Source organism: Alligator sinensis, unplaced genomic scaffold (genome assembly GCF_000455745.1).
Source record: "Alligator sinensis unplaced genomic scaffold, ASM45574v1 scaffold972_1, whole genome shotgun sequence".
Classification (NCBI taxonomy): Eukaryota; Metazoa; Chordata; order Crocodylia; family Alligatoridae; genus Alligator; species Alligator sinensis.
In genome coordinates, this window is record NW_005843039.1 from 297,134 (window position 1) to 312,009 (window position 14,876).

The window sequence follows — 14,876 nt, forward strand, 5'->3', positions numbered from 1 at the left end:
CATATAAGTTACCGCCACATTATCGCTTATCACATTCTATTTTAGACAGAGTGTATGACAGAGTTCAAACAATGGTTATTCAAAGGATTGGTCAAGCAGAATCACTGACTGATGTCAGATGGATGGACTGATATACAAGGAAATCCTTTATTGAACATTATGTTAGCAACACCTGAACCAAAGCAATTGCTACACCAAATCTTCTCATCATACAGATGAATACATAGCCAAATTACTGAATGAAAAGATTGAAAGTGCAAGTCCCCCCAGGGTACAAGCCCTTGTAATTGATAATATGAGTAACATGAAAGCTACATGGCAACTATTAAAGGCAAAGCATCTTCATTTAATAGAATTTGGCTGTCTTGATCATGGGTTGAATCTTCTGGCAAAGAACACAGTAAGTGTAAATACAATGAAGACAATATTGGCAAAGTTCACCATGTTGTTAATCAGACTTGGAAAAAATTACAGAAGGAGAAGCAGGGGAAGGAAAGTGCACTTTTACTGCCAGGAGAAACTAGATGGGGCTCGGCTACGAAGTGTTTACATAGTTCGCTGTGCACAAAGAACTGTTTGCGGTGTGCTTCAATAGATGGCACAGTATCCCACATTATTCCTGTGAACATTCAGAAGCAGATTCTCGACAATGATGTGTTCTGGGTTCAAGTTAAAGGAGCATTCAATTTGCTACTACCAGTTTCAGTGGCCATCAAGAGGCTTGAAGGAGATATACCACCCCTTTCAAATATTCCAGAGATATTCAGACAACTGAATGAAAATCTAACTGAGCTTTTGCCTTCTTCACCGCTACCCAAAAAAGAAGTAAAACAAATGTTTACTAAGAGATCTGAGTTTTGCTCTTATCCCGTTCACCTGGCAGCAAATCTTTTGGATCCTCAACAAAGAGGACAACATTTATCAAAAGATGAATTATCTACTGCTCTCAGTACGATTACAGAAGTAGCTAAGAACATCCCCAACATCGACAAAATAGTCATGATGACAGACATTGCCAAGTACCATGCAAAAGAAAAACTCTGGAGCAAAGACATAATTTGGCGGGTAGCAAAAAAATATATCTCTTCTCACATGGTGGAAAGGATACTGTAAACACTGGACCATTGTCCAGGATTGCCCTAAAGATCCTAAGTATTCCACCAACAGCAGCTTCTTGTGAATGGAACTGAAAGGCTTTCAGCTCAATCAAGACAAAAAAAGAGGACTAGATGAACAAATGAATGCACCACTAAGCTTGTTTCTATTTCTCAAAATCTCGTTCTTCTGGAGAATCAATCAGAAGCACAATTAGTGAAGAAGATGCAGTGTGATGATAAGATGCCCTTGCCCATACGCTCATTGGTAAAATCATTCTTCAGTGAAAGAGAATGTGGTTCAAGCCATTCTGAATCAGATTTGCCTCGATCTGATTCTGAAATGGAACTAATAAGCAGTGCAAGTGATTCTACGGAGAGTGACAGTGAAACTGGAGGTGCCGCAATGACCTCAGTAGAAGAGAGTTAAACTCTGTTGAAGTGGATGAGTGGACAACCACGGCATACCATGCACAGTTCTTTGGTTGTGCTAAAATTAGTGTGTCAACAGTTTTCAGTGCCCTCGCTTTCTTCTTAAATTTAAACAAACAATGTAAGGGAAGCATTGTGTATTGTCTTTACATTTTTACAAGTGTTCCAATAAAAATAATTTCTTTCCACATAAAGCTTTGAATTTGTTTGAATATAACATTTAAACCACATTAAGTGTGCTGTATTAATTTTTTTTCCTAATCAAATATTTCAGTCCAAATACTTATGGCTATTGGGACATAAAATTAATGTGGGGGTACTTTTTTAGTTTTGTTTATTAAATACAAGTCAAATAAACATGCTAAATCAAATCATGCACTATTTAGGACATTGGAAAATTTTCCCGAAGATTTCCCAGAAAACCCATGTCTCTGGCTGATGAGTACAAGGGAGTGGGGATTGACACCTGTGGTAAGGGTTGATGTATCCATGTGGGTGGGTGGAGGGTGAGTGTTGGCAGGTCAGGGGTTTGGGATTCGCTCAGACCTGGGTCTGGGGTGAGTGGCTGCACTTTCCCAGCATTTGGGAGATTGGGTTAATTCTTTCCAAGATCAGGTTAATCAGCTCTTGACCTCAGTTAAGGCACCTCCAGAGGTCCATTCACTTAAATAGGGTATGTTATTTTTTGGGCAAATTGAACCTCCTGAATGCCTGCACAACTGGGCATGTAGATGGACCTAACCCTGCTGAGGTCAATCCAAATGTAATGTTTGTACATATCCAAAGGGTCTAACTAGAAATCTTGCCATAGGCTTCCTCTCTCACACTGAAGGAGTGTCCCCTCAAACACTACTACTAACCAAAACTGTAGCAGCGTACTCTGGAGACAGAGGTTTATTCCCCATATTGCTTGCCTAGTACCCTAAGTATGCATGTTACTTTACAGAAACAAAGAGAAAGTCTGCCCTGTTTAAAAAACAGAAGTTAAAGCACAAATAAAGGGAGAGGGTGCATAGGGAAGGGTTAAGAGAATTAACATCAAGGCAGTAAGGTTATATGGCAATTCAACTAGTTCCTACATCTGCAGTCATTACTATATTATGTTGTTACACAAAAATGACCTTTGTAAGAAGCAGGTTCCGAGAAGACCCTAAAACCTACAGCAAAACGCCTCATAAGCTACTACCTTCAGCCTCTCGCATCAAGGTTTTAAATACATAAAACTAGGTGGTCATGCATAATGCATTAAAAAATGGTGGTGGTTCATTTGTGCACAATATGCTTTAAGGATAAACATATGGCATAATAATTCCATAGCCTGCAGAGCCTTAATTTAATATGAATAAAGGTATTTGGGAATTTAAAAATCAGAAAAAAATTACATCTCTGCAAACTATGACATGGTACCTCTGAACTATTTCAGAAGTATTTTCAGATGTTAGGGAAGAAATACTTCTTATATACAACAAGTAAAAATGCCTATTAACAACAAAAATAAGCAATGACATTAGCTTCAGTCAAAACACATGATAATATGGCATTCAAAGATGTTTCTGGTAAGCAGAGGTTACTGACTTCAGCATTAAGAATGTGGCATCCCAGGAACATGACTATTATTCACACTACTGGTAAGAGTTTTTCCTCTAATAGGCTAGATTAAAAAATAATTGGCAATACTGATATTGTAAAAGCATTTTCCTAGAGGCTATGGTTTGAAACATAATGCATGTTGAAAATGCATAGTATCCAAAGATTATCTCTACAACAATGGTGCCCAATTCCAATTAACTAAGGTTCAGTAGACAGATTAATGGAATATGCTCTATCTATGCAGTAAATCCCTCCCAATTCATTCGCCAGGATGGATTAAGGGGCCACATGCTAGTCAGACCTCTCCTTCAGACTGAAGTTTACACTCTGCACCCCACTGTTTCAGCCCTTGGACATTACATACCTAAACAATTGCATAAGCATATAAAGGGCAGCTTGGAAGTTTTTAATTTTTTTTTTTTAATAAGACAGGAAGTTTGGTCATTTGCTGCACAAAGTGCTTATACATTCAAAGACAAAGCTACAAAAATATTTTAGAAAACATGACATTCCCAGAAAATTCACAAACTTGGGAATCATATAAAGGTAAAATTGATTTCTGCTAACCTTATTTTAAAAAATCCCGTAGCCACAAAGCTAAAATTGGATAAAATGCTGCAGTGTTCCTATCTGCACAGCTGGTGTCCTTATCTTTCATTGTGAACATGTAAATCCAAATATATATTTTCACTTCCCATGAGTGGACGCTGCCTGTTTTTTCTTTGATATTTTTCAGAAAGTCCATTATTAGGAATAAGAAACCCACCAACTTACTATTCAGTGCTTCCTTGAATACATAGAAGTAAAGTATGCAAAAATATCCTCATGGAACTGACAGTACCCCTTCATAAGCAAACCCTACAACGGAAGAACTACAAGAAGAACTTCAGTCAATGGGTGCATTTACATGCTCATTAATGTACTTTTGCTACTAGGCATTACATTTAGTACCTGTGGGTGCCTGCAGACAGGCTGGGAGGCTGCTCTGATGTGCTGTAATTACAGCTTGTTGGAGCAGACTCAATTAATCGAACCTGCTGGAGTGTGCTAATTAGCATGGTCCAGCCAGACTCCGCATCTTGTGCATCAGCCTTCCTGCACTTCAAAATGGGGCCAGGGGTGCTTCAAGTAAAGCTCGCTTGATGAGCTTTAAGTGCCCCTGCCACCATTTTGAAGCGCAGGGATGCCAATACATGACACGCCGCAGTGCTTTAATTAGAGCAGCTCTCAGAGTTGTTCTAATTAAAGCGTCGTCGTTCTCCACCTCTTTTCCCCCTGGAGAATGTGTAATAAAAGCCCTGTAATGTGAGGTACTGAATAAAAGCACATTAGGCTGCTCTAATGCACAATAGTGAATACACATGCTTTTTTAGTGACGCTTAATGCACAGTAGCCTATTTTTACTGCTCATTAACATATTGGCATGATTTCTGACATGACGCTTTAATGCACAGTAAAACAGGCTGCTGTGCACTAAAGCAGATATGTAGACATGCCCAGTGATGACTATAAGCTAGGTCAGTGGGGGCCAACCATTTTTGACAGGCATGCTACAAATTATGCCAGTGTCAGTTCCTCTCCTCTGCTTTCTGCTCCCTGCCCAATGTTCTGTGTGCCACACACACAGGCTGCCCGAGTCAATTATACCAGTCAAGCTGGCCACCATATGGTTCAAATTGCTGCTGTCCTGGGTGCACACTGTGCCTGGGAGCAATTCGCTCCAGCAAAAAGTGCTCAGGAGTTTATTGCATTGCATTAATTGCACATGTAGATACACCCACTGATAACTACTCCACTCCCCTGTAATAGGCAGACAGGGTGGAGAGACAGAGGCAAAAAGCCAGCAGGCAGTGCGTTGGATTCATCACCCCAATATATCAGCCAATATTGTTGAGCTTTCAAAAGTAATAATTTGCCCAGCAGAGGCAAGGTGGGGGAGCAGGGTGTTATCAAATCCATGATGCAGCACTATACAAAAAAAGGATGCTTTGAAAAGAAAAAGGACAGAGAGAGAGAAAAAGAGCAAGAAAGAATCTGCTCTGAAAGTTTGTGCTTTGTAGCTAAAGGATCTGTCAATATTCCTTATCTAAAGACAAACAAAAAATATATTCATTATATTGCTTACAGCACCTGAAAGTCAAATACTGTCTGCATTAAAATTAAAAAGATAATTACAGAATCATTAGCCAACTAGCAATGTAAGAAAATGGAAATTGTCTATATGAGTATTGTGCAGACCTAATACAATATGCATTGTTAATACCCAAATACAGTATTTATAGCCTGCAGTATTTAATATTACACTGGTGCCATTTTAGTCCTTTAAAATTTGCATGCAGCACACTTCAATTACATAAATTTGGTTAGTTATCAACATCTACTTATTTATCGAATTTTAAATGTGCTACTAAGTAAAATAATATATGGCATATTTTGAGACTGTAGGATGTTAATCAGTTCCTCTTTCTGAAATGTTAGAGTTTTACCTTTCCAATAAATCAGGTTTTCAATACATTCCTTTTGGGAATTCAGTGGCAGTAAAACAAAATGCAAAATCAGCAAATTATTAAAATACTGATGTAATAACTCAGAGCTGAGCAACTAATGAGCTGTAAAGTTCACTTCTAAAAGCAGGATACTATATACATTAAACATACACACAATATTCTCTCTCTTCACTATAAACATTAATTTAGATTTGGAAGCCAAGCCATGTGAAATATAAAAAAAACTCTCAGATTTGGAATGCGATGGTTTCAGGACCAGTTTTCTGGTGTAATACACAGTAATTCATGGATGCAACTTTGCCAAATTTTAAATTGAATGCATTTTTAGTATAATACTTCAATTATAAATGACGTGACTAAGGGATAAACAGGACTTTGAGGGCTATTTTCAATTAAACATACACTGCTCCTTTTCACACTGTAAAGTACTTTCACACTGAAAATAATTTAATGCAAAAAATATTTTAAATAGAAGTAAGATATTGTAAAAGATAGAGAATTCACTTATTTAATGTTAGCAGTACTACTTCAGGAAAAAAAACTCCTATCTACCATGGTTGTATCATATTCATTATGGTTTGGTGAGTAGTAGGGGTGTGTGAAATTGGCCCAAATCAGGGACAGTGATTCAATTCGTTGATTCGGATCACTGTCCCCAATTCGATTCGGCTGAATCCGATTCTGAAGATTCAATGCTGATTTGAAGAATCAGCGATTCGGACATAGACACAGCTTTAAATGTTTTCTCTACACACCTTGAGGTACCAGGCATGGCTCATGAATGCTGCAATGCTGGGGTGGATGGAACATCTCACAGGAGCGTGTTCGTCGGTGAACCCAGAAGTGGACTGGAAGTACTCCGCTGGGGAGTGCGCTGGCCCCCCCCCGGCTTGGCAGTCGGTCATGGGGGGACTCTAGGTGCCCTCCCAGGCCCAGGAGGCACCAGTCACCGAGCCAGGGGTGTGGGCCCTGCCCTACCCACACTCTACCGTAGACTCGGAAGTGGACTGGAAGTGCTTCTGGTCCACTTCTGGATCTGCTGCCAACCACACTGGGGAGCCCCCCGCACTCCTGTGAGACACTCAATGGGCCCCAGCATCACAGCATTCATGAGCCGGCTGCTACCTAGAGGGATATAGAAAAAACATTTAAAGCTGTGTCTACGTCTGAATCGCCGAATGTTTCCAAATCTCTCCGAATCAATTCAGAGGGTTTCAACTCCATTCGGAGGGATAAAAGGGTCCTCTGATTCGATTTGGAGATTGGGCCACCAAATTGGGCCGAATCTCCATCGAATCAAAATCAGGGACCGAAGCTTTGCACAGCCCTAGTGAGTAGCTTTTTAAATCCTCTCTTTAAGCATAATTGGAAAAGATAAACACTGCAGTTTATGACTATAAATCAAGTGTAGATGCTAGCAAATATCTTTTTTCCCCATAAACTGGTCACTTATTTGTAGTGCCAAAAATTCTAAGCAGAATTGAATCTCAGTTGCGATGAGTGCCATATAAAATATACAAGCAGACATGGTCACTGACTCCAGGAGCATCAGCTTTTAGGTTTTATCTAGGGCTTTCTTCAAATGGAAACAACCACCTGTTTTTATTATATTGGTATCTAAACGCTAAACCAAGATGTTGTTGAAAGGTATGGTATCATTTTTCAGACATAAGTGCAGTTATATATCTTTTAAAAATATAATTTTAAACTAAAACCTCTTAAACATGTCTCTACAATAAAGTAACGTACTTTGGGAAAATATCAAATTTCACAAGATACAGAAGTAGCAAAAATACTGCAAGCATATGAAAATAATTAAACAGTGAACAAAGAGCTAGGGAAAACATTTGTCAGTTTGTATAATGTGACTCCCCTTTAGCAATTAAGTTGGGTGCATGCTTGAACAAACAGATTTTAAACAGACCTCAACATTTTTAGTAGCACACTTCTATAAAAAATGGAAAGAAGAAAGACCTAGCAACAAGCCACACCTTAAAATAAAGAGTGTATTGATCTTGAAAGCAGTGTGAGGAGTGGGAGAGAGAGAAGAGGAAATCAGCCTTCTATTTTAGACGTATGTTCTACAGATAAGAGATAATTACTTACCAGTAATTGCTGTTCTCTGAAGATATGCAATAACTTTAATACATCACTGTCGAGTCTATGTTCCCTGTTTACTACTGGCAGGAACAGACAGCTTAATATTCTAAAGACTGCCTCCAGCAAGGGGCATCACTTGCCAATCCGGTAGTGAAATCATAGTGACACTCAGGCCTTGGCCACTAAAAAGTGCCTCAGCACAAGTGCAGTCCTCTACCTGGATCACCACAAATTCACCTCAGGGGCCTATGTCCAGCTCATTTACTCCCCCTACACCCATGCTGCCATCACCAGCATCAGCTGGACGCAGTAGTGACAGAGAGGCAGATGGAGCAAGCTCTCCTCATTCTTACCACTCTCATGGGCAGCAGAGAGCTGTGCTTGACTGACATGACTGCAGCTGTGGTTCTAACCCTTGGTCCTACAAAAGCAATATTCAAAGACAGCCTCCAGCCAGCAGTGAGAGTAGCAGAGCTGTTTCTCCTGCTGCTCATATCCAGAGCTCCTTCTGCTCCAGAGGGGAACAGAGGCAGCAGCAGGCAGGTTCTTCCTCTCTGCCTGGTTTCCCTGAGCATTCCCTGCCAACATAGGGAGGGGGAACCTGCCCACCACTGCCACTATCCCCTGCTTCCCTGGCTGGAGCATGGCAGAGGCAGCTCTGGAGTTCCCCACTCTCCATCAGCTGGGGACAGCGGCAGCAGCAGGTGGTAGGGTGGGGAATTGGAGGGGATGGGACATGCTACTACGGATGGAGGTGGAAGAAAGGGGAGATATTATTACCTGCTTTGGGAACTGCTGTTCCAATGGTGTAGACAGAACAGTACCACAGCATACCCTCAGGATCTGCCCCTGCCAGGTGCTGGGCGCTGTGTGGCCCCCAGAGGGCTTTGTGCTCTGGGGGCCTGCCAAGATTTCTGCAGCTTTTCAACCCCTGCTTTAAAAGCTGCACTGTCAACCTTACTTTCCTGCTAGAGACCCTGTGCTTCAGGGACCCAGGCTTGTTTGGGGCAAGGGAGAGGAATGGAGGGGTTGCAAAGGCCTGGGGGGCTTGCCTCCCCCTCTCTCCAAATGAACCTGGCACCCCAGAGTACAGGGTCTCTAGCAGGGAAGTGAAACTAGCAGTGCGGTTTTTAAGGCAGGGGCTAAAAAGCGGTGGAAATCTTGGGGGCCCCCCTCAGAGCATACAGTCCCCTGGGAAACACAAGCAGAGAACCACAGCCCCCTAGCACTCCTCCACTCATTTCTAGTGGCGTTTTAGCAGCAGTGCAGTCCTTAAAAGGTGAGGATTCTATGTGTGGGCACTTCTGCCCAGGGACAATTGTGAACAAGTTCTCAGATCAGGAACAACCTTGTTATGTCTGTCCACTCAATCTCAGGACCTATCAGATAATATTTTGTTTTCCTAACAAATAGGAGACAGCAATAATTTTCATACAGCCTTTATCATTTCAATGATATGAAACTGAATTCTTCAAGGGCAGTGTGTATAAACTTTGGAATAACTCAGATCAGAATTACTTGGCTAGGGATTATGCACTGATTACACTTCGTTCATAAATCAGATATTAAACCTTGAGACTAGAGCTGGACATGTCTCCTTTTCATCAGAACATGATGATTTTTCAAAAGTCAAAATATTCTTGCTGAAGTGTCAATTCTGATAAAAACTCCTTCTGCAAATTGTAATTTTTTAATATTTCTTTGTGAACATCAGAACAGAAACGTGCTGATTTTCTACCATGAAGCCATTGTTATATCTGTTTTTAAACATTCTAATGCAGTAAGTCAAAATCAGAATTAAATACTTCTTTGAAATCAAATACATTTTTTTCAAAGTTTTGTTCTGTAGGAAATTTAACATAGAACATCATTTTAAAATCACTGCATTTTTCACAAGATGAAAAAGCAAGATGAATATTTGTTATTTTAAACTTTGAAGCTTTCCCCCACTGACTTAGTTACTGATTTACAGAATATATCAGTGGAGACCAAGACAGCCCTCAGAAACTCGTCCCATAACCAGTTAGCCTGCAGCAATTTCTAATAGGTGGCCTATTCTGAAATAAGCCGGGTATGTTTGCTTGTGATTATTATCACACAAGGGCACTGGAAGCTATTGGAATACTTTTTGTTTCTTTCTTTATATCCAGAAAAGAAAGGGATAAGAGAGAAAAAAAAGTGAGATGTTAAAACTTAAGACTAGAATTTTACAAACTATCACTTCAGCAAACTATGGCTTTGTGAGGCACCACTCTTCAATAAACCCCTCAGTGTTCAAAGTCTCTGAGGTGACTAGAAAGATCAATTTTCTATTTTACACCATCCTGGAAGGCACTATTATAAAAGGATATTTGTGGAGCAATGGATTTTTAAAAAAAATGAGAAGTTGTCAAAGTGACACGACAAGACTGCAGGAACATTGCAGTGAATGGCAAAGTAGAAAAGAGTAGCCCCCAGGGAACATCTCCAGTCAGCAGTTAAGAAAGGAATTAATGGTTAGAGGCTGCATGGTTTGTTGCTGCTCCACTGTAGCAATGGTATGTAATGATTCATCCTGGACCCAGTGCCTTTGGAACTTCAAACCATTGCAGGAGCCCACCAGTCTTATACTAGAAGTTCAGACCTGAGAGTCAGAATTTTACACGTCGTGTATCTTTGGAAAACCTTGTTCTTTTCAGGCTTTCTACCACCTTACCCCCCAAAACGATTTCCCAATAACTTACCTCTGGGTACTTTAATTTCAACGTTTTATGCATTTCTCGGAAACGGCTGTACCGCCTGAATACTGTCCACGTTTCATCCAAGACTGTTATCTACGGTATCCAGAAAAAACAAATCGACACGCACTCACATGATTTGTACCACTAAAAAGAATGCAGCAAAAAGATTTCTATATAACTATATAAAACAAGTAGCATTAATTTCTTTAAATGCAACACCATTTTGGTAGGGCTTACTTACTTTTTCTTTTATTAAAGCAGCAGAATAGATCAAATAAAAAAGCAAAAGATCACTAAATGAGATAATTACTTAGTTTCACAGTTAACAAGTCGTTAAGCTGCGGGGGCAGCAGCCCCGGGCTGGCAGGCTAAATCCTGGGGCCCCCTGCCAGCCAGGGCTGCTCCAACTTGACTCAACTTGCTGTGGTCCCAGGTGCATTTGCAAACGGTGTGCCGGTGGGCAACACACTCCAGAGCAATAAACCCTGGAGTTTATTGCTTCGCGTTAACTGTACATGTAGACGTGTCCAATGATGAGCACCCTACTTCTAGGAATACTTTCATTAAAAACAATGGAACTACTGCAGTGAGTGAATAACTATTTTGTTAAGTAGTGAAAAGCTTTCTATTAATGCAAAATAATTGTCCAGTTCAAATAAGAGATTTCAGGTATACATCATCAAATAAAGTGGATTTTGTGGCCCACAGTCATTGATAGATATTCAAAAATTCTTTACATATCTACATCTAGATATACAACACCGATATTCAATCTATTAAAGTGATTTGAAAGCTACATCAATACAACTTTTGTCTTCATGTAAGCACAGAAATCAAAAGCAGATATTTCAATACAATTTAATTGAAGAAGATCTGAGTTCGGCTTTTAGCAAAGGTGGATCCAGGATTTTGTAAAAGGAGTGACAACTGGTGCTACAAGGGTGGCTGCAACCCCACTTCCAGCCTCTCTTCCACCTCCAGGGTGGGCTGACTACACCTCAGGAGCAGTACTGGGGACATTTTTCAAATCTCTGAAGCAAATAAGAATATCCCCCCAGCTGACTTACTGCCTCCATTCTCCTCCATACTTAGTAACAGCTATCTTCCCCTGCACCCCTCTCCCTGTTTCTAATTATGCCTCTGGGTGCAGGGAGATATGACTACTGCCCTGGCTCCTCCTGCCCACTCTAGCTGGGGCAGTAAGGAGCAGCTATGTGAGAAGCTGGGTTCAGCCAAGTTCTTTCTTCTTCCTTTTATCCTAGGCTGGCAGGGAACACCCAGGGGATTGGACAGGAAGGAGGAACCTGCCCACTGCCGCTGCTTCTGTTGTTCCCAGTTGAGTCTGGCTTCCTGTGCAGTCCAGATGGAGCAGGGCAGAAGCAGCTCTGGGGTCCCCTGCCCCACCGGGTCAGCTGAGGACAAGGACAGCAGTAGGCAAGGGAGGGGGGAATGGGACAGGACGGGAGGTGCTGCTGAGCATAGAGAAGAAAGCAGGCTGTACCAAAAATAGTAGTAGGGGGATCTGGGGAGGAGATTCTCACTTGCTTTGGGAACTTAAAATCCCTGTCTGCTGCCCCCAGTGTAGTCCAAAAGATGATGTTTGACTGTGTCATTGTACTGCCTCAAGATCAACCCCTGACTTTTAGTTTCCAGGTAAATGAATTGAGAATAGAAAGAAGTTATGAACATGTGTTGTACAATATTAGGGATGAGAAAAAAAAGTAAGTAAATATAAATACATTGATTTCCTCAAAGGTTCACCTCTTGTATTAATCAAGTTAAGAATCTGGGTTTCCAACTTTTAAGACGCAAATGTATTATCATACTGTCCTTTTTAAAGGTTTATTTGCTGTATTAATTATATTTTATAATTGTTCGGAAATTACTTTTGCTTTTCAACATGTCAATTTAAAAAAACTGTAGTTTTGGAGGTGAATTCTAGCCCAAAGCATTCACAGCTTTCTACAAACATGACTAGTGAAACAGCATGGATGTCAATCTACCAAAGAATTCTGCTCTGCATCTGACAGGTGTATAGGTCCCAGGGCAATGCAAAGTTCATATAAAACTTACTTATCACCTCTGTCCTGTGAGATTTAACCAAAGCTCAATGATTGTAATAACTGCCTCATTTGGCACTAGATAGGGTTGAGTTGAATAGGATGAAAAAATAAAAAGCTACACCGGACAATGCTAAGAAATTTTCTCCAAAAGTACTTTAGTGGGTGAGGACAGTTTGGTCTCAGCCTTATAGCTGTTTTTTTCCCCTGGTCAATCTCAAGAATAAACCCCGAGGCCAGCCAAAGTCCATAATTTTGGATCATTTCTACTTTAAAATCCTTTCTTGCCTAATTGCTGTTTTGTCAGCCAGGCTATACTACATCCTCCACTTCCTGGACGATGATACTTTATATGGGTCAATTTCAATGCTTGGCAAAATCCTTACATTCCCAAAAGTTCACAAACAGAAAAAGGATTGTAATGGAAAATGAAGCAGAGTTTAAATAGCCTCTAAAAAGGAAGACCTGATCCAACCATGTAGTCAATGGGAGCTGTTTCATTTATTTAAATGAATATGAATTGGCCTAAATTCCATGGCTATATATCCCTCAAACCTGCATACCTTCCCTTAAGCAAGAGAGGGAAATTAAATTTGGGATTACCCTTTTTGAATTACTGTAAGAAATTAAAAATTATTTTTGACACACAGACTGAATCCATATGCAGAGGTTAGAAGTAAAATTTTCAAAATTAGCATTGACTGCTAGCATAGAATAGTTGTCACCTCCCTCTGGTGCTTTTTAAATATTACAGCTTGTTCCTCAGCAGTTTATTTTAAAACTATTTTATATTATGAGTGTTAATATCTGAATATAGACTATTGCACATAATGTATTTTTCTACAACATTTTAACACATTTGTATTAACATTGTGACATTAATTCAATGCTAAATATGGATTTGATATGCAAAACAAAAGCTGTTACAGTATATCAAATCAAACATAATAAAAATATTCATGTTATCGAATAAACCAGAATTGTGTTTTCTTTCTTCTCTAAATTAAAAAGGGATGTTTCCTATCTTAAAAATTAAATTTCTGCAGTGAAGATACGGCAGTCTGGACCACTGAACTTTTTGTCTGCTCAGTGACTGATAAGATGATATAATCAACACATCCAACTGATATCCGCCTGAGGCACTCAAAAGAAAACTCTAGTTAATATTTGAGTTTGTTCAGGGTTATATATATATATATATATATATATATGTGTGTGTGTGTGTGTGTGTTTCAGGGGTGTGTGTATGTGCAAATAACAAACACAAAATAAAATAACTGTGTTCTATCCTAAAATAATCAGAAAGAAAAGTAAATCTCTTGGTTATACTTGTTACCTCAAATACATATATACTTGAATACCTCAAACAGTCTCTCTCAAACAACAGACTAACAAACTCCCATCCTCACCAAGCCACAGGCTTTGCAATGAACCCAAATGCCTGCTGTGACCTCACTTCAATACAGCGCACATAATCACTGTACCCAATGTGCGGGCCGGGAGCAGTCCGAGGCCCTCGGGGGTTTTTCACGCGGCAGGCTGTGGCCAACAGCCCGGACACGCCGGGTCGGGGAAGACAGGTGGCACACTAGAATTAGGCACAGACGCTTAGTGGTTGTTTAAGATTGTTTACTTACACCGTAGATGGTTGTGGTGTAGGCTGGAAAGACTTACAGGAAAAGCTTCGCTTAAGTCCCAGTTTCAAGGACTCTGACCTGGGTAGAGCTCTGGATTCACTCACACGAAGTTTGCTAGGCTCCGTGGAACTTGCGCGCAGGGAAGGGGTTCATCGAGGGATCGTTCGGCGACGGGGAGAGGCCAGAGGTTGATCAGACCTCTATAGCCAGCTCTAAGGCACACGCGTTGGGTCTGATAGGCTCCGCAGCGCGCCTAGAGTTCTCCTCAAGATGTTTACGGAGTCCCCCCTTACAGGGTTATCCTCCGGAGATCTCCAACTTGGGTGGAAACCACTCAAGCCTCTTATACGGCTAGCCAGCCAATCGCTAACCGCCACATAGGAAAAATTTCTGACCAATAGTGGGGCACGAATCTGAATACAAATGGCGGGAACTCCTTGCAACGTGCATTTCTATGTTGCAACGAAGAAATGCACCCTGCAAAGAAAGCTACGAGTGGTGGGAAATAATTTAGCAGTGCCGAAGCGCACACAAACAAAAATCACACCCTTGGGTTGTGACACCCAATAACAAGGAGTACAACATTCAAGGTTCATTCACCTCCAACTCTACCAAGGTCATGTATGTTGTTGACATCTTACAATGCTCATCAGACAGAGTGATCTCTACATGTAAAAATGAATGAACCCTGATCTATCATCAGCTGCAGAAAGACACAAAAGCCTGTGGCAAAACA

At 40.6% G+C, this 14,876-nt stretch overlaps 1 protein-coding gene across 1 annotated transcript in view; it reads right to left on the bottom strand.

The window, feature by feature from the left end:
* Nucleotides 1–14,876, bottom strand: part of KIF16B (kinesin family member 16B) — a 203,267-nt gene that overhangs the window by 61,287 nt on the left and 127,104 nt on the right. The window contains exon 16 of the mRNA XM_006036938.3: nt 10,447–10,536. Coding sequence (XP_006037000.2) covers nt 10,447–10,536 — 90 coding nt within the window. The remainder of the gene's footprint in view (nt 1–10,446; nt 10,537–14,876) is intronic.